This window comes from Aspergillus thermomutatus, assembly GCF_002237265.1.
Source record: "Aspergillus thermomutatus strain HMR AF 39 chromosome Unknown NODE_109, whole genome shotgun sequence".
Lineage (NCBI taxonomy): Eukaryota > Fungi > Ascomycota > Eurotiomycetes > Eurotiales > Aspergillaceae > Aspergillus > Aspergillus thermomutatus.
In genome coordinates, this window is record NW_020798158.1 from 54,293 (window position 1) to 78,569 (window position 24,277).

The following is a 24,277-nucleotide window of genomic DNA, read 5'->3' on the forward strand; positions in this document are numbered from 1 at the left end:
GCAGCGTTCCATCTTCTATCCTTCCCCATCGATCAATCATCGATGATTCTGCGCGTCTAATTGCAGATGAGGCGGATTGAGTTGGCTTCTTGTCAGCAAACGAAATCCCTTTGGGCCACCCCCGCAGTGGAGCTGAGCAGATGTGTGCCTGACCGCTGCTGTTGCCTATCTATCTCTCTGCGCACTGACTGCGTTGCCTGTACTTGAGCTTTGCTCCATCTCATATACCCCTTCCATCTGAACCTGGGCCATTGATGAACAAAAGCTGTTGCTGCGTTCAGATGCCCGTCACCATCTCGTCGTGGCCATCATCACCGCCCGGTCATGTCCTCCGCCCAAGATGCAGACTCGGGCGCCAATTTCTGGAGAGCGTTGATCAACCCCGATAAGAGTCCTGCTCCGTTACTCGAACAGCTATGTCTGGGGATTGCACAGTTGATGGTCAATCTGTGTTGCTGCCTCATTGATATCATGCAGCTCGCTAATGTCTTCCAGGTCACCTTTGACGAATACGCTACCACCGACCTCACCCCCGATCGAATGGCCGCCTTTTATCGCAAAGTTGGAGGCAACTACGACGTGCTCTTTCTTGAAACAAAGTCCTCAGCCCTGTCATTCATTTATCAGCGTCTCGGGTGTTTCCACAGTATTCAGCCCTCGAACGACCCCTTCAAACCTCCGTCCATTCCAGCATTGCAACCCAACGGCTTTGTGAGATGGCAGACAATCCAGCTCCTCCTCGATCCTGATGAACATGCCCGCTATTTACAGAATGCCGTTCAGCTGTGGGACATTGAGAATCCCAGCGGAGGAACTTTTCCAAAGACCATTCCCCGAGACGCTTTCCCGTCGGAACCAGATCCGGAGATGGTGGAGTGGCATGAGGGAGTGAGCCGGCGTTTTGAATTCGACTACTGGAAGAAGAATGTCTTGCGAGCCTCTCCGCCCAATTTTCGCACATATCACTCGCAATTCAGCCAGAAGGATGCATCGCCTGAGAAAGAGGACCACACTTCGAGTCACCGGCCCGCAACACCACAGCCCCGGCGACATGCGGAGCCAGACGATCCGCCCCGGAGGAGTCGCCATAACAGACAGCGTAGTGGCGAGCTCCCTACGTCCGCCACTCGAAGAGTCAAATCCACCTATTTCCCCCGCGCAGAGGAGGAGCCCGAATTCACGTCTCCCCGAGCGCCATCCCCGCCCATCCGACCGAGACAATCCACAAAAGCGAGAGGCCGCGAACGACCGCAGTCCTTCGTCTATCCAACGAGCACAGAACCCCACCACGGCCAAGAAACATCAGACGCCTCGTCCGAAGACTCAGGATCCCCGACGCACGGGCAGCCGCCGAAATCAGGCCGACACAGCCATTCCCGGAACCTATCACCGCCCCGCTCCTCCCACGCTCGACGCCACTCGCACGAAGCATACGCCCGCAGACCCACACGAGACGGATCCCCAGACTCCCCACGAAGATATACCCACCGCGACGTCCATCCCGCACACACAGGACGGCTGTACGACTCCGACGGCGCGCGGAGACCCCGCCAGTCGCGAGCATACAACGAGGAACCCCTTCCCAGCCGCTCCGCGGGCGTCCGTTTCCGCGAACACATCTTCCACGAGCAACCCCCCGTCACGCCCTCACCGGAAGTCCCCCTCTACACCCACGTCCATCCCCGCTACGTGACCGGGATCAGCGAGAACTACGTCCCCCGTCCGCACCACAGCCACCCCCTGGACTCCTACGTCCTGGACGACGGCCGCCGGCACAGCTACCGCGACCCGACCTCAAACGCCTCGTCAGGCGCCCACGCCGCCGGGATCGAGCGCACCCGCTCCTATGCTGGACGCCCATCCCGGGTCCCGGGCTGGGCTAGTCCGCCGCAGGGTAGCAAGCGATGCGTGCCTGTCCCCATGGTAGACGTGGAATACCCGTCCCCGTCGGGGCGGAGATCTACCATGTACGACCGGTAGTGTCCTGCTGTATCCACGGCATGGAACCACGACATAATGAATAACGACGTCATGTCTCTCTTTTTATCTTCTTGTCTCATCTCATTATTCACCATTTGCTATCGGGACGGGGAACGGGCGTCTGGTTTGGGTTTTGGCTGTTCCCTTTCTCTCTGCATTTGCATTGCATGCGCATATCGACAGAATCTGATTAATCTCATGGCTCTTTCTATTACTACCGGTGTGATTGGGTCGACGGGTGAGGATTGGACACATTATATAAGTGTGACGTTATGAGGTTAGAGGTTAGGCTGGTTATGGTAAGGTTAGAGGTGCTGATCAATTTACTGTTCCGGTTGATTATGCCTATTCCTATTTGCGTAGGTATATTCGTACTACTGGGCTGGTCTGCTGCGATACACACGCGGTGAATTAATTTACAGAATCGGTCAACTGTAGCTTATGTACAACGCTTCTCCACCTCAAGCAGCAAAAGACGCCCGCTGGAAGGTAAACCCATACTCCTCAAATACCTTACACTTCTCCGTGCCCTGTGGGTTCTGCGTCCAGGTAGGCGGCATGTCGAGCAGGCTGACATTGCGCTGCTCCGGCTGGTACGCAGGCATATAGTACCCGTTCTTTCCGAAGATCTCGTACGTCGCGGCGTAGGCCGGCCCACGGACGCGGAGCATCTCCGGGTCCGGGTTAGGGTTGCGGGTTCGGAAGAAGGCGCCGAAGACGTCGTCGAGGAGCTGCGAGTGGAGGAGGTCCGTGGTGTCGTAGTAAGGGTCTACGTTGCGGGACTTGCTGTTGAGGGTGCCCCAGACGGGGAGGACGTCGGCGGAGTGGCAGGTGGCGTTGTAGTCGCTGTTTGGGGAGCAGATGGCGGGGACGCCGACGTTGGTTTGGATGTGGCCGTGGGTGATTTCGACCTCGTAAAGGGCTGGGAAGGCGGTCGCGCCGCCGTTGGCCAGAAGGTGGGCTTGGGGGCAGGTCCATTCGCTGTAGGTCAGAGCTTGGGCGCCGACGTTGCGGACCGTGTCTGGGTCGGATGGGCTGAGCGGGAAGGCGTTGGAGACGGCGAGGGACTTGGCTAGGTCTGTGGGGTAGGCGATGCCGAAGAGGATGTTGAGGTTTGTGGTGGTTGCGCTAAGCTGTGGGACGAATCTGCCCACGTAGAGGCCGGCTTCGTCGGTGACCGTGGTGAACATGATTGGGACCCGGTTGGGAAGGGTGTTGTCGGCGAGCAGGGTGTAGAACTGGTCGTCAATCACGCCGCTTCCCGAGTCATCGACCATGGGCATCAGGGGCTCAATGGAGGCGAGCATTGTGGACGCGTGGAGATACCCGTCGGCGACCTTCTTGTTCACGGCCGCCATGGCGGACTGGAACTCGGTCGTGTTGTCGAGGAAGGACGATGCGGGCACCGAGCGCAGACACGACAGCAGCTTCTCTTCGGAAACGGTTTGGTTGCCCTGTCCGCAGCCGACAGCCTTGGCGACCTCCGGTGCGACGAGTTCTCCATACACCTCGCGGGTAAACCATGGCAGATCCAGGGGAGCCGACTGAACGATCGCACCGGAGAACAGACCCTTGGCCGCGCTGGATGATAGCAAGGCTGTCACACTCTGGCCGCCTGCTGACTGGCCGAAGATCGTAATCCGTGACTTGTCCCCACCGAACGCTTCAATGTACTCGTTGATCCATTCGAGGGCGAGGATTTGGTCACGGATGCCATAGCTTCCCGTCGTGAGATTGCCAGTTGCCAGCCAGCCCAGTGCGCCAACGCGGTAGTTGACTGTCACCACAACAACATCGTTGCGGCTTGCAAAGTTGCCCCCGTCGTAGTCGATCATGGATGCACTGCCCTTGGTAAACGCGCCTCCGTAGAAGTAGACGGCCACTGGCTTGCGCACAGAGTTGTGGGCACCATGCGCAGGAAGCACAGGGGTGTAGATGTTGAGATACAAACAGTCCTCGGAGATGCCGCCGTTGCCCAGGGTACCAAAACTCGAGACTGACTGGATGCAAGAGTCGGAGAATTTGGTAGCATCGAGCTTTTTGGGACCACTGTACGGTTGAGGCGGTGCGAATCTCAAGTCTTTGACAGGGGGGTTGGCAAAAGGAACACCCAGGAACCGGAATGAGCGTGCGTCGCGATATCCAGTGAAAGTGTAACCTTCGTGCATTACCGAGATCTTGGATGACTCGACAACAGCCTTGTTCGTGTCTGTGGTGGGAGGAACCTTGGACGTACAAAGCGCGGGCAGCTGCATATGGCAGGGTATGGTCACGGTCTCCTTGCGGCTGAGAAAATAGGCGGAGCAGTCCTTTGAGGAGGTTTTTGCAACCCATACCTGGTCGTTCTTCTGGAGATCGCCATTATGAATGAGATAATTGAACTGATATTGAAGTTCGGTGCGGGTTGTTTCGGTCGCATCATGCAGTGAGTAAAGGCTCTCCCCGATGGCAGCACATTGCACCTGCGCCTGACCGTAGTCCACTCGATCATAAATCAGAACCGCAGCCGTGCCGTTGTTTTCCGAGCCCAGGTTATTGTACTTCAACGCTTGCAAAGTACTTAGAGAATTGATCTGAGGGGGACCTCCTGGAGCTTTGCACCCATTATTGGGATGCGAAGGTGCCGCAGATGCCAGCGAGCAAAAGAGCAGTCGGACCGCCAAAGATTTCAGCTGCATCTTGGTTTGTGGTCAAGGTCTCGTACCCTGGAAGACGACAGGGGGGAGCCAGGCAGCTGACCTCTTTTATAGCGGTGTTTTGCAGCCTCGGACAAGTTGCTAATCAAGGAACAACAACATTAAGTGTGCGTGGCCATGCAGAGAGGCGTCATTCGGATACACCGGAAAGGAAAGGTGCAGGGCCAAGGAGAGGGAATTCGTCCAAATGGAGTAAGATGTTATTCGCCAACAGGAGAAACTGGGGAACGATGGATGCTGAAAAAGGTGGGGAAATCCGACAAAATGCGGAGTTCGCTAATGCCCTTGGTCTTCGATATATTAACTACTCCGTAATTTGCTAGGCTTGGCTGGTTTGGACCCTGGAGGAGAGGAGACAGTAGCCGAGGCGGACAGGATGACTTGTGAATGGCCATGTCGGCATACGGTAGCTGATGGCAAGGGTTAGCAAACGGTTTAGACAATAGGTAATCTCCGAAGTCACTTGCCATCGACCAATAAGCGAGATTGGTGGATCAAACAGATGCATTCTCTAAGCGATGGTGATGAATTATGGACGAAGTTGAGGGAGTTGTTGCTGTTGACTTGGAAGTTTTCGAAGATCAAAACAAGCGAATCTGTCAGGCACCAAGGCATCTCTCAAGGTTTTCCGCTTCGGGTTAGCTCACTCGAGGCCAGCCCTAAGTGAAAGTCCTGACTCCTGAGAATGAATGGACATTGAACGATTCTAATCAGTTAGGAAGAAAATCAGAGATTTGAGGGTGAGTAGTAGTATCAGTAGTTAGATGAAGGGCATGATTGCACGAGATAAACACACATATTGTTGACATGTGTGGCTGCTTACTCCAGCTGACGCAGTGTACATTCTCCTAGACCCAGTCACCCAGCTGAGCCATGTATATATCCTTTTCATCCAAGGACCAGAAGAATCAGCAGCTGACCCATATAGAGTATCTAGAACCTGAGTATGTTAAATTCTTCAATGTTAATCGTTTATATCGCGAATTCTGCAGAGTCCCAACAAGAGTGCTGTAGGGACCGTTAACAGACACAGGAAGATTGAGAATTCTGTGTTCGTGCAAGTGGTCAGTACTGAGATGTTGTGACATGACGGTGTCTAATAGACAATAGGGTCCAAGATATCGAGGTCGACGAGGTCAAGTTCCCGTGGCAATCTGCTAGGTTTAGAGAATAATGGGATTGGGATTATCATGAACAGTAGGTACTCACGGCAGCTGTGCCACCCAGTAATCCGATATCCCTTGCCACCCAGATCAGACTTTAAACGATGAATGGTTACGGCTAGCTTGTACGAGTCTTCAGATGGCACGAGTATGCACTGAAGACGCGCACAAATACGCCATCACCCGGGAGACGTTTGGCAAGAAGCTAATCGAAAAACCAAGTCACCCGTGTCAAGTTCAGTGCCAAGGCACGTAATCTGGACTCAATATATTCCTGGATGAAACAGCTGGTATACATGGCCGAGACAGCTAGTCTAAAGGTCTCGCCGAACGCATCCTGGAACTGGTCAACCGAGAAGCACAGCAGGTCATGGGGGGATTGAGGTACTCCAAGGATAAATGGGAGCTCGATTGAACAGATCAACCGCAATATACATGTGATGGGTGTAGGAGGTGGAAGCGAAGAGATTCTGTTCGAGCTGGCTGTGAATCAGGAGATCAAGGCGATGAGAAGGCCGAGACAGCAGAGCAAGCTGTAGCAAGCGAGCGAGCATATTAGCAAGAAGCGATTCGAACCGACGCCTCAGGCTGTTCTTTCTTGCCTGGGATGCCAGGCATCCAGCTATTCACTCCCGATTAGGCAAAGCACTAGACAACATATGCCCCCCCGTCACTTGCTCTCTAGCACGGAACCGGCGCCGGTGGTGCAGGGGTCAACACTTGCGAACCAGTCAGTCTCAGTACTCGACTCTTGTGGGACTCCTGCAACCACCAGACTGCGCTGGTTCGAATACGGGTGGTGCCTGCATAGAACATTTCCTCCTATGCAGGTACCAGACCGGGGCGGAATGGAAAGGCCCTCGCGTGGTACCCTACAGAGGTATCCAGAGGGGGGCCTTACCCATTCCGTTTTGCTGTTTGAATATCCTCTCCTCTTGTCTTTTTTGCTGGAGTGGCTGTAGATGCATTTTGAAGCATTTAGTTGTTTAGTTTTCGTAAGATACATCTGCTGGACAGTGGTTAGATCACCTCCTCCCACTCACCTTGTCTCCCTCGCCCACTTTCATCATTCTCTTTCCAATATTCTAGATACTCATGTCCCATTCTACTGTATAGAGGGGAAATTCATATTCAATAGACTATTCAACTTTGAAGATGATAGTGTAAAGCTCTTACCTACACCACTGAACAATACCACGCCTTCGTCAATCGCATCTCCCTTCTTCCAGTTCGTCTCATACTTCCCATCTGCAGACGCCGTGATACTAACCTCCATAACCATATTCATACTCTCAACAATTATGATACTCTCCCTAGACTGGACATCATCACCGTTCTTTTTCAACACCGGCAGAACCTTACACGGCATCGGTGCCAGTACACTTCTCTGTACTCCAGGGCTTTGTTTCGCTTCCATTCGGACGCTCCACAATATGACAACAAACTCGATCGCTCAAACTCAGTGCTGGTGCCAACGGCCGGGAAGTGACAATAATGGCGTTGTGTTTGGCTAAGATGGCTCGCTGGCGCCAGGACGCGCTCGGAGGAATGGCAACGTCAGCTTTTGTATTGAGTCGCTTGAAAGAAGTTGTATATTCTGGGTTGCGAAACGAGGGACTCCTTACACAGTGTTGCAGAAAGATCTGGTTTGTCTTGACTCCATGCTCAACCTGCAATTCAGCTCAGGTACATCACACCCTCATCTCCAGTTCACCCACGCTAACAAGCAAAGGAACCACCGGCCTCCCCAAAGCAGCGATGCTAACCCGCAACAACCTCCGCTTCGTCAGCGCAGCCCTCAACCTCAATCGAACAACCTATTCCACTGCTTCGGTCTGGTAATGGGCTTCCTCGCCTCGCCCTGCCACGGCAGCGCAATCATCTTCCCAGCAGATTACTTCGACGCCAGACGCACCGTCCACTCCCTCCTATCCGAGTCCGATCCCGCCACCGTCCTCCTCGACGTCCCCAACAATGTTCATCGCGGCGCTCAAAGTTCTCTCCAAGACACACAAGAAACTAACCACCCTTGGCACCGGTCTCGGCTCCGGCTCCTCAGGAGAAGACGGATGAGGTGATGAGGGTTGATGAGGAGGGGTGAGATGGATGCATGCCAGGAATGAGGCGTGCATTGATGAGGATGGGTATGGGCATACTACGGGGATATTCCTTCTTCTATTTTAGGAGATTGTACTGATTATGATGGCAGGAGGAGAAAACATCTGGCCTGCTGAGATCGAAGAGCGACTTATGGCGCACGCGGCCATCAGCGAAGTCAGTGTTCTGGGACTGCATGATGAGAGGTATAGAGAGGGCGTTGCTTGTTTCATGAAGACTAAGCAGATATTTCTGCCAGGTTTTCAGACGACGAGATACAAATCTGGGTGTCTCAAACACTGGGGTGGCATAAAGCGCCACAGCATACTTCTGGATGGAGACGCCGCAATCGGGGATGGGTCTCCAAAACCGGAAGAAAGCACCAGACGCATTGTTCTGAGGGCGATGGGGCAACAATTTAATTACTGCTAGGCAGAAGAAAGCCAAATTGTAGTATTTGTGATGGTTGAATGTTTATTTAGAAACTTCTTGATGGCTGAGTTGCCATCTGACTCAGATTGTCATCCTGTGCGCATTGCTGGAATGTTCTCGAGCCTCGTTCCTCGGCATTTGAACTGCACCTCTGCAGTCTGCACCCCATAGATAGATATGGAGCACTCCATGAAAATGTTCCATGGCATGCATATTCTGGACTCTTGTAATCATAATCATCACTCACTTAAGGCTCCGGGCGGGTCCGGACCGTAACCGAGCGGAAAGCCAGTCTTTTCCTTGGTGTGAATAGTTGAATGTAATGATTAACGTCATCGCAGCACCTATTTCCATTTGCGGACTTCCCTCGGTCCGGACGCCCGATTCTGACGATGACCACGCCCTGTAGAAATACTAGATGATGCGATCTGGGATAGAAATAATCAGACCCAACCCGAGTGATCTTCACAAATAATCCCAGAAGCATATCTTTTAGTAAACATGGCATGATGGCTCTTCATGCTGCATTTTGAATACCTATCTTCTCAGCCCACCACGAGTATCTTGACGCAATGACAATAAGTAAAGCAGTTCGGATCGTCGAGGTCGGGCCCCGTGATGGCTTGCAGAATATCAAAGAGCCTGTTCCCACGTCCGTGAAGCTCGAGTTAATCCAGCGACTGCGGGGGACGGGACTGCGGACTATCGAGTTGACATCCGTGGTCTCACCAAAAGCAATCCCACAATTAGCGGACTGTCGCGATGTACTGGGGAACGAGTCTATCAGACGACTGCAAGGTCAACCGGGCCTTCGGCTGCCGGTCCTCGTGCCCAATATCAAAGGACTGGATATTGCGATCGAGCATGGAGTCAAGGAGGTTGCGGTGTTCATCAGCGCGACGGAGGGTTTCAGTAAAGCCAATATCAACTGCACAGTACAGCAAGGAATAGAGAGAGCAAAGGCTGTAGCTGAGAAAGCGGTTGAGTCGGGGATTGCCGTACGAGGGTAGGTTTAGGTTTCTTCACCTGTTCCCAAGACACAATTGCTGATCTCGACAGGTATGTTTCCTGTATTTTTGCGGACCCGTTCGATGGGCCTACTGAGCCGTCGGCCGTGCTGCACTGCGTTCAAAAACTGTTAAACATGGGCTGCTATGAAGTCAGCCTAGGCGACACACTCGGGGTCGGGAGCCCCGACAAAGTCCGCAGTCTGCTCCACTACCTAGTCGACCACGACATCCCACTAGACAAAATGGCTGGCCACTTCCACGATACCTACGGCCAGGCCGTTGCCAATGTATGGGAAGCGTACAACTGCGGCGTGCGCGTGTTCGACAGCAGCGTGGGTGGTCTCGGCGGATGTCCCTATGCGCCAGGGGCCAAAGGGAACGTCGCGACGGAGGATCTGTTGTACATGTTCCAATCGGCAGGCATTGACACGGGTGTTGATTTGATGAAGCTCGTTGAGACGGGAGTGTGGATATCTCGACGTTTGTCCAAGACCAACGCCAGCCGTGCTGGGACCGCGCTGGCTATAAAGCAAGGCCTTATTCCCTCCAAACGGTCGTCCCGAACAGCCACCAAGAAACCGATATCCTGGACTACGATCAAAGACACAACTGGCTTGTTAGCCTACAGCTCCGGCGTGAACCTCAAGCCCATCCTCAACCGACCAAAAAAGGGCAACGCACGTACCTCCTCACCCGGCTCATCGAAGACACCACAGACAACCCCTCTGTCTCCCGACTCATCATCACGGGGAGAGGACGGTTCTTCTGCACAGGCCTGGATTTCAGCAAGGGCTCTACACCTGTAGTACAATGCGGAAACACCATTGACGCTAAATTTACCCGTCTCACACACTTATTCGAGGCGATCCATCTGTCACCAAAGGTAACGATCGCTTGCATCGACGGCTCGCGTGTGGCGGGGGTGTAGATCTCGCGTTTGCCTCCGATATCCGGTCAAAGTTGCAAATATGACCCTGAGCGAGGTGAAACTCGGCATCTCCACTGCGACTATGGCAGGCGATGCTTTCGGCTCGTCCAGTGAAGGCGGTCGAGTTGAATGAGTTGAGGATTATCTCGGAGGTTGTAGACAGTTGAAAGGAGTTTCAGGAGCGGTTGGATAATGTGTTGAGTCTGTTGACGGTTTGGTCGCCAGGAGGGTCGAGATGTCCAAGGAGTTGATTCGGATGGAAAGAGTTTTGGTTAAAGAAGTGTTTGATGAGATGATGAGGCAGGATGCTGAAGGTGCTCATGGGTCAAGACGTTCCAGCTGGGAGAAAAAATGGACTGGGATCCGTACGCCCAACAACGGCTGGGGATGAAGCCGTGATGTTGCCAGGGAGAACACGCCTTAATTACTAGCACAGATAACCTAGACAGAGCATAATAAATTGTAGGTTTCAAGGCAAGAAATTCCCACATTCTGGTAAACCTTCTATATGTTATATATTACAACTCTCAAGGCTCAGAGAATTGTATTCTCTATTCACACGTCACGACAAACCTCACCAATGCCACAATCATACAGTCTTACAGGAGGCAACTGGCCGTGCTTGGCTTCCAAACACAGACGTAGAACAGACGAACTCATATAAATCCTGACATGGTCAATCCGACGGAAAATACCTGTAAGAATATCCATCGAGATGGTAGGATAGCACCCGAATCATTCCTTCATGGCCGCCAGATCAAAAAACACTAACCAGGATGCATATTCTCCTGCTCTATCGCAAATCTGAACCTCCATTGAATGTGATGGCTTCAACTCCCATCTCACAAGTGGGCTCGTCTAAGCGAATGCCTCGCAGATTGGACGCTCAAAGCTCAAATCGACAGCTGGCATCTCATAGTTGGTATCCGCATTGTACATGGGCCTCCATGTTCTGCTTACCAATGATCCTCCGCCTGAGGAGAAATTTTCCAGAGTTTCAGTATTCATGTGAGTTTTCTACCTGCTATTTCGGCCTATCCTCATGTTGATGACCCTCGATTCGTTCACAATGCTAAGTTCAGCAAGAGGATATCGCGGAGTCGGGCGAGACTGGCTGTGAGGGACATCTGCAATGACTATAAGAGGTTAGAAAAGGTTAGTGATTTGATGATCAACAAATGTGTTCTGCACATGGAGAACAGACTCGACAAACACTTTCTAAAAGACAGCGCTTTTCCCAGCGATTGGTTATCACAGAGACGGGCTATAAAGCTCCGATCTGAATCTCAATCTCTGCAGACAACAGGAATTCAGTTTCATGAGAAAGGCTGAAGCGTCTTGGACCATGTGTCGCAGACAGCGTTGTCAACTGAAATTCTGTTGCTCTTCGCCTGTGTATTGAATGTGGGCTAGGGGAGAAATGATAATTTGGAAACGGCGTAGACGAGAAGATGCCTCAAAGGCAAAGGTCACAGAAAGCACGAAAATCTTTGGCTTCTTGAATGGAGAGTCAAATTAATTGGATATTTAGACCGCTGAAAAGGTGTTCACTAAGTTCAATCCAAGATTATTATTAGACCTCGACGACTTGGTATGATATTCGAAGGAAAAGCTCTAGCCTGAATGAATGCTACTTTCTATATCTAAACATTAAGAAGCTATGTGCACTTGAGAGACAATCGACGCAAAAAAAAGAAGAAACGGACTACAAAGAGAGCTCGTCTTAGCTTCGCCCAGAGGGCTACTAGTCACCAGCACTGCGTAGTGGTAGAGTTGATATCCGCTCCGGTCATTATTGCGTCCTTAGTACGAAGTAAAAAAGACAAGTATAGCCGAAGTTGAGAGGAAGAAGAAGAAGAGGGGGAAGAAGTGTTCGGAAAGACAGGTTAAGTAGCAGACGGCAACAGAGAGGCCTCAGGCAAGGCATTGCTTCTAAAACAGAAGGAAGGTGCTGAGCAGTTTCCCCAAGCGAAAGTGGGCATGTGCCTGAGTCCATTCGGTGCCAGAGGCTGAATTACAGAAAATTGATTCAAAGTATCCTCCTATGTTTACATCTCTTCAGTATGGAGAACGTCGGTCAAGTTCTATGTCTTCCAGGACTATGAAATTATATCAATACAGGCAAGTAGTCACAGAAAATATAGGTTGATTGAGACCTCCCCGACCAGATTGGCTCGGAGCGGCACTTCTAACGCATTTGAGCCCAGGAAGTGCATAAGATTTGCGACTTTCCATCAGCGCCTATACTCGGCTATTGCTTCGTCCCCCTGCAATAGCCAAGTGTATTTTATTTGATGCGTCTTTCTCAGGAACGCATTCCTCTTCAGCAAAGATGCATTCCTGTGGGTAAGAGCATCGAGCGAGACCGCACTCTCCTGCTCGAAGTGAGAGCGGAGTGTTCCATCTGACTGGATTGCCTCAATCTTTCCAAGTGACCTCATCCCTAAGGGATACAAATGTCTGGTCCACCTGGAATCATTCGGGTCGAGGCCTGATCCTAAGTCGAGCCATTTAGTAATAACCAAGGCAGTCCCTTCTCTATCGCAGTCAATAACTTCCATTTGATAGTCGATACCGCAAGCATGACACTGGTAGATATTCGGATTTGACGACCTTCGACTCGAACCCTTGCAAGTGTGCGACTCCGACTCTATCAATTCCGGTATTGGCGCATCCTGAGTGTTGAGATGAACACATATATCGATTCTGTAAAGTGAACTCGGCTTGAGATCCTTTAACAAAATCCAGTTCTGAATGCGAAGACACAAACGCGGCCCATGGCATATCTGTGCGTCCACTGACAACAATGATGTGAGTGATGGAGAAGCGGAGATCTGGATCTCGACGTATGCCAATGATTCGGTCGGTATTCCATGCGTCGGGCCGCAATAATGCCTTTTCATGGCAAGTTGTACATGTATCTGGAAGAAGGCATACCTCGATCGGGTGCACGTTTATTGACTAGAAGAGCTAGGGCGATTTGTCGAGCTCGTCGTGCTTCGGTAAGTGTAAATGCTAATACCATATTGGACTAGGTGGCTTGATACGCTCGCATTGATGAATGACAGAGCACTCGTGGCAGTAAATATGACGAGGGAGATCTCGGGAAAGTCGCTGCAGAAATATTTGCCAATGCTCTATCTTTGGTTTAAGCCGACTATTGTGTCCAAGGATGTTGAATAGTCTATGGCTACAAAGCGACAAGCAACACCAATCTGGAGCAGCAAGGAAGTCTGCTATCTCGTACAAAAGTTCCACTGGTAGCTTTTCCAAGTCGGAGATCTTTGGGCTCGACGTACCGACATCTGTGGGCTTGGGACGCCAGGAAGGGAACATCCAACTGAGAAAGAATTTTCTTACTTCCATAATCACCAGTCTGTGCCAAAGCATCCAACGTTTGTAGCAACAAGGCCGACTAAGCCTGAGATCAAGAATTGCGTGTTTGGTGTCAAGGAGAGTTAGCGAAGTGTTGTTGGAATCTTCCCTTGTATGGCCATTCGGCGTCATTTGACTTTTGCCATGAGTTGCCGCCTTCGATTCATCTCTCGCTTGAAAGTTGCGCACAATAATCAGTATATGTGTCCATATTCCAGCTTTTCAGTAAAAGAGGCTACCCATCACTGATATTTCGAGCATATTGAAAAATTTGTGAATTGCCTGCAGCCTCACACGGCGAGTTGAGAGCTTGTGCCATGAACCCTTTTGGACAACTACTGATGCACCCCATAGGCCCATAACGACTAGTTTATTCCTAAAAACATAGCCCCATACGATTGAGTTTCCAGCGGATACGGCACCGAGCCTTTCAGCATTCAGAGTATCAACTGAGGCACTCCGTAGCGTTGCTGCTACCCCCGCATCCGCTTTCCCGCCTCGAGCCCCTCAACAATTGTTAAAATATTATACCCGTTATGGATATGAAACCCTAGACTGACGAGTACATCGTCCGGACGCCTTTTTGGCCCAGTGGTATTATATTTCAATAACAATCCATTACGCCATACGATGATGGTTACCTCACACACCTCAGGGGTCGTCACGTAGAGGATCTTTGATCAATATACGGACCGATCAACCGATATGCGGTGTTGTAGAGGTCTAAGAATGGACTTCAAGTGGATTCCTTGCACGGTACCAACATCAAGCGAATTCAGCAGGCTTGCACTAGCTGCAGGTGAGTCGTGCATTGACCAAGTCACAATTTATGAAGAGTAATATGATAACTGACAAGTCAAATTCGAGCTGTTAGACGGAAGAAGATCAAATGCTCCAGAGAACACCCTATATGCTTTCATTGCCGTCGACAAAACGCACCTGCGTATACGAACCTTACTCGGCCACAGTTACAGATCAGCCATCAATGAGTTTGGGAGCGGTCACAGATAACCTTCGTTCATGATTTCAAATAGGTTGCTACCAGAGGTCCTGCTCACCAGCAATCATGCCGAACTCCTGCTACGAAGTAGCACTATCGAATCCCAGCTGGCAGAGCTGAATGGTCGGGGTTTCGGCAACCGTATGCATACGATGTGGCTCTCTTTCGTTTCCCTGGCTGATCTCCTACTAGACTCTCAGTACATCGTCCAGAAGCGCGAGATGCAGACCTCTCGACCACTCTTCGTCGCCTATCAACAGTAATGTGTAGTGACCAACCACACGGAGCGCCCTCTTCTATTTCTTTTAACCGAAGCTGATGGATGAGCAGTACCTACAATAACCTCCCACTGTTCCTGTCACCCAATCGTTAATTAATGTCTACTTCCTACATGTTCACAACCAAGCCTATTCGCAGATTCAGATGAACTATTACACAAGAGACACCATTTTGATGCATCAACAAGGAATGGCTCTTTGTATTTTGCTTCCTGCATGAACGTCTGTACATGGACGCCTGCAATATGTACTCAAACATGCTATATACACCAACTAAGCAGCTAAGGCTGGACCTTTGCCAGGTGACTGCGGACAGGCATGTTCCGACCTCTTGAAGGATCCGGAAATCCCTCCACCTTGACACCCTTACGGAAGAGCAAGCAATGCGTCGACCCTCCAAAGTGGAACATACCGAGCTGGTCGCCCTTGTTCAGATGCTGACCCTCCTTGACTGTGATCTCGCATGTTGAGACCTCGCACATACCGATACCCATGAAGCACATAAGGCCGATGGCCGGGTGATCTGCCTCTATGAAGATCAGTGCTCTCGTCGCCGTGGCGCTGTTATACTCCTGGGCGGTGACCTGGCCTGCCAGGTCGATCTGACGGGACGACGGATCCCCGAGCCCCTCAAACAGCGGCTCGGAGTAGTATGTCCCGTCAACGACATATGCTTTCACCACCTTTCCGCTGACAGGCGAATGCCAGCGGTGGTAGCTGAGCGCGCTCAAGAACGCTTGGTAGACAGTTCCGCCGACAAACTGCGGCGTGAGCTCGTCGTGGTTGAGCATATCGCGGACTGAGTACGGTTGCTCTTTGATCCAGAACATGTCTCGCTCTTTGACATTGTGAGCGACCTTGTAGGGCTGCGACTCGCAGGCATTTGCGATGACGGTGTTGTCGTCGGGTGACGCGACGGGTCTTACGCCCTCGCGGAAAACACGAGTGAAGAAGTCGTCCCACGATTTGAAGCCGTGGTGTTTTGCCGACGGGTCGCAAACGTACAGATCCTCGAAGGAATGGTTGGTCTCGCCAACGTTAGCGACTTCCACCAGATCCGACCTGGCCGTGGAGCCGAACCAGCCGCTGGAAGTGTCGTTGAGGACTGACGCAGACTCTGGAGACTTGAGGTAGTCTCCCCAGGCATTGAGAATCTTCTTGATCATCCTGTTGATTTCCGGGTCCAGATACGCGGCGTAGCCGCTAGGCGTACCCATGCTCCAGTCCAACACCGCATTGATCGGAAGACCAACGAGACCAACGCGGTGAGAAAAATCGTTCCAGCTAGGGGCAGTGGTCAGAAGATAGTTCAAGACATGCAGGAGGTGGTGATAGTCGCGGATCTGAGCGCAGCCGGTCGGGTCGGTACTGTATGGTCGTTTGCGCGGGATTTCGGCAAACATGGCGGAGATGAGCAAGTAGACGCGGGTGTTGGATTCAATCAGTTCTTTGAATTCTTGCAGAACGGGGTGACATTTATCGGACTTGTTCTTGTCGACGTGTGTGATGACGCCGCCGAGCCATTCCTGGTGGGCGGCGTGGCTGGAGGGCATCCATTTTCCGATGCTGTTTCGTTAGTTTAGAGCTGCTCCCAGTGGAGGATGCGAATTGCCTTACCGATGCAGCTTTGGAGTCTGGTCATCCTGGTGATCTTGACTGTTACTCATGGTTTCACTAATCTAGTAGTATCAGTTGTGCAGTAGACAATCGGAAATACGGTCTCTTGGAGGACTCGATGAGTGGATGAGAATGTGCTGAAATCGGAAAAAAGTGTCTTGGACGAGGGCGGGTTTATATGGTGAGAGAAGGGTGATGTCATACTGATAGAGTCAAATGTGGAGAGAAACAAGCATGGCCAAGCTCCAGCCTAGTTATGATTTCGTCCTAGTATTTAGATAGATAGTGGAGTCTATTTGATATCATTCCAGGATTAGAGCCTGAGCATGATGATGTCAATGGTTAAATAAAGTCTGGGGAAGACCCATATGTCCGTACCTTTGTCTTTGCATCATAGGTGCAATGTTTACTTGCTATCATTCACCGCGGTCTTGAATGATTTGAATGACTCAAAATTGAAGGATTCGTCCTTGACGATCTCTCGATCTTTAAACCCAAGGGTCTGTTGATGTTTCCAGTATTAGGTTCGATCTTCTTTGGAACGGTGTATAGATGAACACGCCAGACGCAAGGCATACTGAGATTCTACCGCTTGGCCAAAGACAGCAAGCTGAAGAAAAGATATCAACGTCTGTTCGTGGACGATTTGTCTAAATGGCAAGGCATATATTGTCCGTATCTGAACCTACTGAATTTCCGTGACTTTATCTTTGCCACGATCTACGGTCAGATCTATCTTCTTCAGTCAGAACCTGTTGTTGGTCTCACACAATGCAAGGGCGGTCATAACCCTTGCTCAAAGCATATGCAGTTGTATGCAGCTAATGTTGATCATGGTTATTTCTCTCGTGCTATATCTGAAGTATGTTTAGTTAATCTACGGACAGAAAACCTGGTTCCAATGCAGAACAGGAAACGCGGTATTGATCGACATATCCTCAAGACATAGATCATTGATTATAATTCACACCTGGTCCGAATAACTTGAAGACAAGTACAACACTGTCTCATACAGCTAGACATCCACATCATGATCAACAACAAAATATTGCCTGTACTTACCATCGATTGAGCATGTATAAATGGGCCTGCAATCCCCTCCCTCCAATCCTCCGCCACCAGTCAAGATCTCAACTTCAATATCCTCCTCTCTTATAGACAGTACACATCACCATGCACTTCACAAGTCTCATCACAACTACTTTCACCCTCCTGACCATGGTTTCTTCGCAATTCACCCCTACGGCTTCGGCCTCGACATCTCCCAGCGCGCTTCTGGCGGGACCCTCCTCCTCAATCTCCGTCCATGTACCAAGTCATCCTGCTCGGTTCGTTCGGAGAGGATTGGCGTCGCCTACGCCTCTGACAGTCTCCATGTCGTTGGCTACTCCTGCTGCTGTACTTTCTAGAGCCCCTGTTGTAATTTGCTGTTCTGTTCGCTAACAGTTGGTGTAGACTCCTTCCGCGAAATTGTGGTGATTGGGATGCGATGTCGGCGGGTTTGGAAGAAGAGACGAGCTCAAGTTGGACATTCATTTGTGAGGTCATGTATGTCTATAGGAGAGGCTGATGGAAGACCTGTAATACTGTTGGATGGGGAGGGAAATTCTTGCCTTTAGCTGGAGTGAAAATGTCAAGTCATCTGTTCTGGGATGACCACATGACCTCGCGAGTATTCTCCTTTCGACAGAATCTCTTGCGCTTTCCACTTTTCCCCATCCCTTTGCTCTCGCTGTTTGTTTGCTATGATAAGTGGATTACATGAATTACCAACGCCGGATCAATTATCCAGTGCTTGATCAATTTATGACCACTAAAAGGACACACAAGCTACATTCCCGTCATACGCTTGGTTGAAAGTAAGTCTCAAAGTTTCTAGCTTGGATATTTGCTATAAAGCTAATCATGTCATCGCAATCATGGTCGCATTACAACTTGGCCGTTCTTTCGGACTGCTCAGCTCGCTTCATCGCCCAGTCCATAATCACCTCAACAACAGCGTCAATCTGCTCCTCGGTATTGTCCGCATGCACCGAGATCCGCACTCGATCAAGCTTCCTTGGGACAACAGGATACCGCACCGGGTTCGCCCAGAATTTGGCTCGTTGCATCTGTTCCGCCAACTCGGTCGATTCGCCAGGGGTCACCAACGGAATGATGGGCGACTGGAAAGGTCCAGTGTTCCAGGTATTCTCAGTCGGAAGCTGGATGATGGCTCTTGCTTTGACAGTAGCCCATTGCGGATGGCTAGTCAATTTATGGTAAAAATGCCTGATATTCTGCTGCAGGCGTTGTCGGCGCTGTTTTCGTTAGCTCCGAGCTTGATACGTGCAGGAAGTGCGAACCTTCTCTCCGTCCTCGCTGGCAATGATCTCATACCCAGCCTTGACCGCTGCTAACGCTACAAACGAAGGGGCAGTGGTAAAGATGAAATTCCGCGCGTAATTGATAAGGGTCTGTTTTATAGTCGGACTGGCCAGCACCACGCCTGAGAAGGTCAGGGGGAAGTCACAGTAGTGGAAGGATCTGGACACGTACCTCCATTCGAACCCAAAGCTTTGCCGCAGGTATTCAAGCGAAGCCCGATTTCCTCCTCGAGTCCATAATGGCACACGAAACCTGAGCCGTTCGGTCCGATCAAGCCGTTCGAGTGTGCCTCGTCCACCGAAAACATGACATTCCCCCTTGGAAGAGTCTTCTTGGCAATGTCAAGCATTTCATGAATAGGGGCTGCGTCGCCCTCCATGCTATAGAATGATTCCAGGGCGATGAATACCACTTGCCTGCCCTCTAACACTGCAGGGTGCTGGTCACGAAGATCTTCTAGAGCACGGCGGAAGGAGTCACAATTGTTGTGGGCAAAGGAGACGGTGGTGGCCCGTCCCCGTCGCATTCCATCATGGATGCTTGCATGCACATACTCATCGTGTAATACGAAATCTCCGGGCTGTGGGATGGTCGACCAGATGGCCACATTCGCATCATAACCAGAATTGAAGAACGCAGCCGACTCAGCCTTGTGAAACCGAGCCAGGTAGAGCTCAAGATCCTTCAGGTATTTGGTCGTTCCTTCCAAGGCGCGACTCGAGGTGCTACCGACAATGAAGTTCGGGTTCTTCCGGAGTTGATCCAGGAAGGCCCGAGTCAGAGCTCCTGATGTTGCGAGCGAAAGCGTATCATTAGAACCAAAGTCCACCATCTGAGCAAGGACTTCTGGATCCGCGGGCTTGATCAATCGCTTATCACGATCACGCTCCTCCAGTGTGGACTGAAGTTTACGGGACAAGATCTTCTTGCCTTCCATATTGTTGCAGGTAGGATGTTGCAGTGCAGAGTGGTACAAGGTCTTTTCTCTCACAATAAAAATCTTGATTGGAATCCGACAGGCTCACAGTGCAGTTGCAGTACTTATAACATCGGGGTCTTCCAAGACCAAGAATAGTTCTGAGATCACTGCTATTGCTCAAAATTTCCATTTGACTCGAGGAATGAAGCATGATGACTCCGAATGAACGCATCAGATGCCGACAGGTATATTTTTCATACGACTTACTTGGTGTCTTCCCTCATCCTGCAGCTTACTTCGTCACATCCAGGGCTGTCCCGGTAAGAGCACGGTCTTCCCCAGGCCCAGCAACAAGACAGGCCTCAAGATAGAGTTTCTGCATAAAACCTGGTGACTGATGGACATATGAGCGACATTATTGAATTGTTGTCTGTTGATTGGAAGGGAGTTCGCCTGAGCTGTACAACGCATGCACGAAATGCCCAACGACCAATTATGGCCAGCTGCCGCCCCAACCCGCTTGAAGAATCTTTTGCAGCCCAAGGAATGCAAGTAATACATGTGGCCAGTATTTGGGTTCTTTTCCTTCATATGCATAGTCGTGAGGTTGTCGATCGAATTGATGGCAATCTGCAATTGTTTGAATCGGGAAGGATAAGGGAGGCCAGAGGCCGCGAGGCATCTTGTCAGATCAAAGCCCGGTAGGTTGACAACAAGTTTACCAATTTTGTTACCCACATCTCGGGCTTTGAGATTTCATGTTCGTTCTCTAGTGCGATGATTGTGAGATCATTTCGCAGGACCGACGCCTTGACTACTCCTCTGTGGACGGAATGTGAGCTACGCTTTACGAAGGAATCTCAACAGATTGCCCTCTCAATGTCTTCGAGGCCTAATCTTGCATGGATTTGAGTTTCTGAGTGTGCTGAGCTCTGCTTTCAGAGGAGGAGAATCCCTTGGGAGTCTTTTCGGCCGGAAAACAACGCTGATCACAGATGCAGAGAGACCTATATGGCAATATCTGACGTTCATGAATGCGTCAAGTGACAGACTGAGTCACATCTGTGCACAGGACTCTTGCGATAGTTACTGGCGTCGTTGAGAGTGATCGGCCGAGAGCAGCGGTGCTGAGAATGACTTGTCAGTACAGGTTTGCAGCATGCGTCAGGGCATGCCTTGAAGTTCCAACTGGCCGATTATGATGATGAACAGAGATATAGCGCTTGGAGGGCAGAAGATGGGGCGAGTCTTTCTGCCTTGTCTATAAAAGCTGCCGTGACTTCATGGGATGAGAGTCAATTCTGATATCAACAGCAAGTTCACAAGCACGTTCTCTGAATCTTGAAGCACCCTCGTCTGATTGAAGCAAAAGCTATGGAAAGAATTATCTATGACCATGCCCAGAGAGCCCCCGACTCTGCAGCTGTGGAGGACGGCAACCTATCTCTCAGTTATGCTGAGTTGATGGCAGAAGCTGCTCACTTAGCCCGCACGCTCGGGGCGAGCGTCGCTGGTGAAATGATCGGGATCCTACTCGGCCCTGGAATCAAGCAGGTTGTTTCTCAGCTTGCTGTGCGTCTTGCCGGTGGGACCTGTGTGCCTATCGAGCCATCACTTCCAGAGCGTCGCATCACTGCGCTCTTGAGCGATGTCCAAGTAAAACGTATACTCGTTGACGGTGAGGTTACCGTGGATTTGCAATCTTTCGAAGTCATTCACGTGCACCATATTTCCGGCGGGAAGACCCTCGAGGTAATGCCGGGGGAGTTCGAAAATCAGTCAGAAATAAGCCATATTCTCTTCACCTCGGGGTCCACCGGAAAGCCCAAACCGGTTGAAATCCGTGCAGAAAGCATTCTGCACCTGGCGACAAAGACTCCCACAACACCATTGTCAAAAGCCGATAGAGTGACCGAGTTCAACAATCCGGGCTTTGATTTAAGTTTGTTCGAGATCTGGGTCACACTCATCTCGGGGGCCACAATTGTGGTGATGCCCCGAGGGGTTGCCACTGATCCCGGTGCTTTGCGGAGATTTCTCGAGTCTCAGGAGGTGACAGTGACAATCATTACAGCTGCACTGTTCCAAATCATCGGCTTCACAGACCCGGCAGCATTTTCGTCGTTACGCCATGTCCTCACAGCTGGAGACGTGGCAAATGTGCGTGCTATGAGAGCTGTTCTGCAAGGGGGACCGCCACAGCACCTGTGGAACACGTACGGTCCGACAGAGTGTACGACGCTGACCACCATGTTTGAAGTCACCTTGGAAGAAACTTCTAAAGAAAGAATCAGCATTGGTAAAGCGGTGGGGGACATGGAACTCGTGCTTTTGGATGAAGATCAGAAGCCTATCCATGACAGCGGAAGACAGGGCGAGATTTACATCGGAGGACCGCAGCAGTCAGCAGGATATCGGAATAGGCCCGATGAGACTAACCAATGTTTTGTTCATTTGAACAGAAAGGACCTGGGATTGCCTGGTGAGGGAACCGTCCGTCTGTATCGCACGGGAGACATGGCGGAATGGCGCGCTGGTACTGATGTTCTCGATTTCGTCGGCCGAGTCGACAATCAGGTCAAACATGGGGGATTCCGTGTTGAGCTAGGCGAAATTGAACGTGTCTTGCTCTCGCATGGAGGCATTCAGTCGGCCGTGGTGGTTCGACAACCGCCGCTATCCGAGGACGGAATGCATGCGCTGGTGGCCTTTGTGGCAGGCAGCGAGAAGCCCCATCCACAGCATCTGCTAGAGTATGCTCGCGAGCGGCTTCCGTCGTACATGGTTCCCGATGCCATCGAATATGCCACGGAGTTTCCGTTGACCCAAAACGGAAAAGTAGACCGCAAGGCCCTTGTTCAACAAAGGCTTGACTCTCGAGAACCAGCGCCATCAATCAATGGACACGGATCAAATGACAAGAAAACCGTGGTTCGGGGACTCTGGAGGGACCTGCTCAATGTCTCCGAAGTTCGAGACGAGGATGACTTTTTTGCACTTGGAGGCAGTTCGCTCCAAGCTGCGGCGCTGATCTCTCTCATCCAAGAGCATTTCGGCTGTCTTGTCTCGATGGAAGAGTTGCATCGCCATTCCAGGCTCGACAGATTGGTACGGTTTTTAGAACCCGCGGAGCTCAAACAAGCCAATGCACCCGACGATACCAGAATCTGGATGCAAGATGTCGATCTCGTCGATGATATCGAGCTCGTCCCGCAATGGGAAGCAGAAACCGAAGGACGCGTCTTCATCACCGGCGTGACCGGCTTTGTGGGCGCTCACCTCCTGCATCACCTCATGCAGAGACCCGCAGTGAAACAGATTGCATGTCTGGCACGTCCTAAGAACGGGCTCAGCGCGGCGACTCGAATACAGCGGGCCCTGGAACGATACGATCTATGGCCCGACGCGTTCGAGCAGACGCAGAAGCTACTGACTCTGGAGGGAGATCTTGCCGACAGCGAACTGGGCCTGGGAACAAAGAAATTCACCTGGCTGGCCGACTGGGCCTCAGTAATCTTCCACCTCGGGGCAAAGGTTAACTTCTGCGAGTCGTATCGCGAGCATCACACCGCCAATGTCGTGGGGACATGCAACGCCCTCCGGCTAGCGGCCGCCGGCCGCCGCAAGGCATTCCATTACATGTCGAGCATCGACGTGTGGGGTCCAACGGGCTGCATCCTCGGCACCAAGGTACTCTACGAGGACGAGCCCCTCCAACCGCACATCCAGGGTCTTCGGTACGATCTGGGCTACGCGCAGAGCCAGTGGACGGCCGAGGCCATGGTGCGCCGCATGCGAGACCGGGGCTTACCCGTCGCAATCTACCGACCAGGTTTCATCATCGGCGATAGCACGACAGGGACCAGCAACCCCGACGACTTCTTCTCCCGGTTTGTGGTGGGGTGTATCCAGCTCGGGACATTCCCGCGCCTCGACCAGCGCCTCGAGTACGTGACGGTGGACTATGTGCTGGCGGCCATAATGCAGATCGCGTCGGATAATAGCAACCTAGGCAGATCGTATAGCCTGCTTTCTCCGGATGTGCGCCAGTCGGTAACGGTTGAAGGAACCTGCGCCGTGCTCAACGAGGCAGGGTACGATGTCAGACTCATCCCGTACGAGGAGTGGGTGGAGCAGGTGGCCGCGCAGCAGAAGAAGGGGCCATTGGCTCCTCTGATGCCGGTGTTCCAGGAGAAGGTGCTGGGGAGGCTGACGCGGTGGGAAGCGAGCCAGTACTCGCCTGTGTACCGGTGCGATAACACGGTTGAAGCGCTGAAGGACCACCCGGAAATTGAATTCGTGCCGTTTGACGCGGAGATGCTGAAGAGGTTTATTGATTTCTGGGATCGCAAGGGGTACTATAATGTCAAGAAGTAGACCTTTATCACTCAAGTCTAGCTGAATTCTATGTATGA

The 24,277-nt window shown here is 51.4% G+C and overlaps 6 protein-coding genes across 6 annotated transcripts; 3 read left to right on the forward strand and 3 right to left on the reverse strand.

Moving 5' to 3' along the window:
* Nucleotides 1-324: 324 nt before the first annotated feature.
* On the forward strand, nt 325-1,980 carry CDV56_106076 (uncharacterized protein; the record flags this gene model as incomplete). Its single annotated transcript, XM_026759695.1, has 1 exon — nt 325-1,980. One exon carries the CDS (start codon nt 325-327, stop codon nt 1,978-1,980), a length of 1,656 nt encoding a protein of 551 aa, XP_026613975.1.
* Nucleotides 1,981-2,441: 461 nt separating this feature from the next.
* CDV56_106211 (putative cholinesterase) lies at nt 2,442-4,658 on the reverse strand (the record flags this gene model as incomplete). The annotated part of the gene is made up of 1 exon (XM_026759830.1): nt 2,442-4,658. One exon carries the CDS (start codon nt 4,656-4,658, stop codon nt 2,442-2,444), a length of 2,217 nt encoding a protein of 738 aa, XP_026613976.1.
* A 4,282-nt stretch (nt 4,659-8,940) lies between these two features.
* On the forward strand, nt 8,941-10,184 carry CDV56_106622 (hydroxymethylglutaryl-CoA lyase; the record flags this gene model as incomplete). The annotated part of the gene is made up of 2 exons (XM_026760241.1): nt 8,941-9,374; nt 9,428-10,184. 2 exons carry the CDS (start codon nt 8,941-8,943, stop codon nt 10,182-10,184), a joined length of 1,191 nt encoding a protein of 396 aa, XP_026613977.1.
* Nucleotides 10,185-15,240: 5,056 nt separating this feature from the next.
* On the reverse strand, nt 15,241-16,626 carry CDV56_106970 (phosphatidylserine decarboxylase family protein; the record flags this gene model as incomplete). Its single annotated transcript, XM_026760589.1, has 2 exons — nt 15,241-16,525; nt 16,577-16,626. The coding sequence occupies 2 exons, from the start codon at nt 16,624-16,626 to the stop codon at nt 15,241-15,243; spliced, it is 1,335 nt and encodes a 444-aa protein (XP_026613978.1).
* Nucleotides 16,627-18,504: 1,878 nt separating this feature from the next.
* Nucleotides 18,505-19,880, reverse strand: CDV56_107118 (aminotransferase class I/II-fold pyridoxal phosphate-dependent enzyme; the record flags this gene model as incomplete). Its single annotated transcript, XM_026760737.1, has 3 exons — nt 18,505-18,876; nt 18,922-19,064; nt 19,115-19,880. The coding sequence occupies 3 exons, from the start codon at nt 19,878-19,880 to the stop codon at nt 18,505-18,507; spliced, it is 1,281 nt and encodes a 426-aa protein (XP_026613979.1).
* Nucleotides 19,881-21,236: 1,356 nt separating this feature from the next.
* Nucleotides 21,237-24,239, forward strand: CDV56_107254 (non-ribosomal peptide synthetase; the record flags this gene model as incomplete). Its single annotated transcript, XM_026760873.1, has 1 exon — nt 21,237-24,239. One exon carries the CDS (start codon nt 21,237-21,239, stop codon nt 24,237-24,239), a length of 3,003 nt encoding a protein of 1,000 aa, XP_026613980.1.
* Between the last annotated feature and the right edge of the window lie 38 nt (nt 24,240-24,277).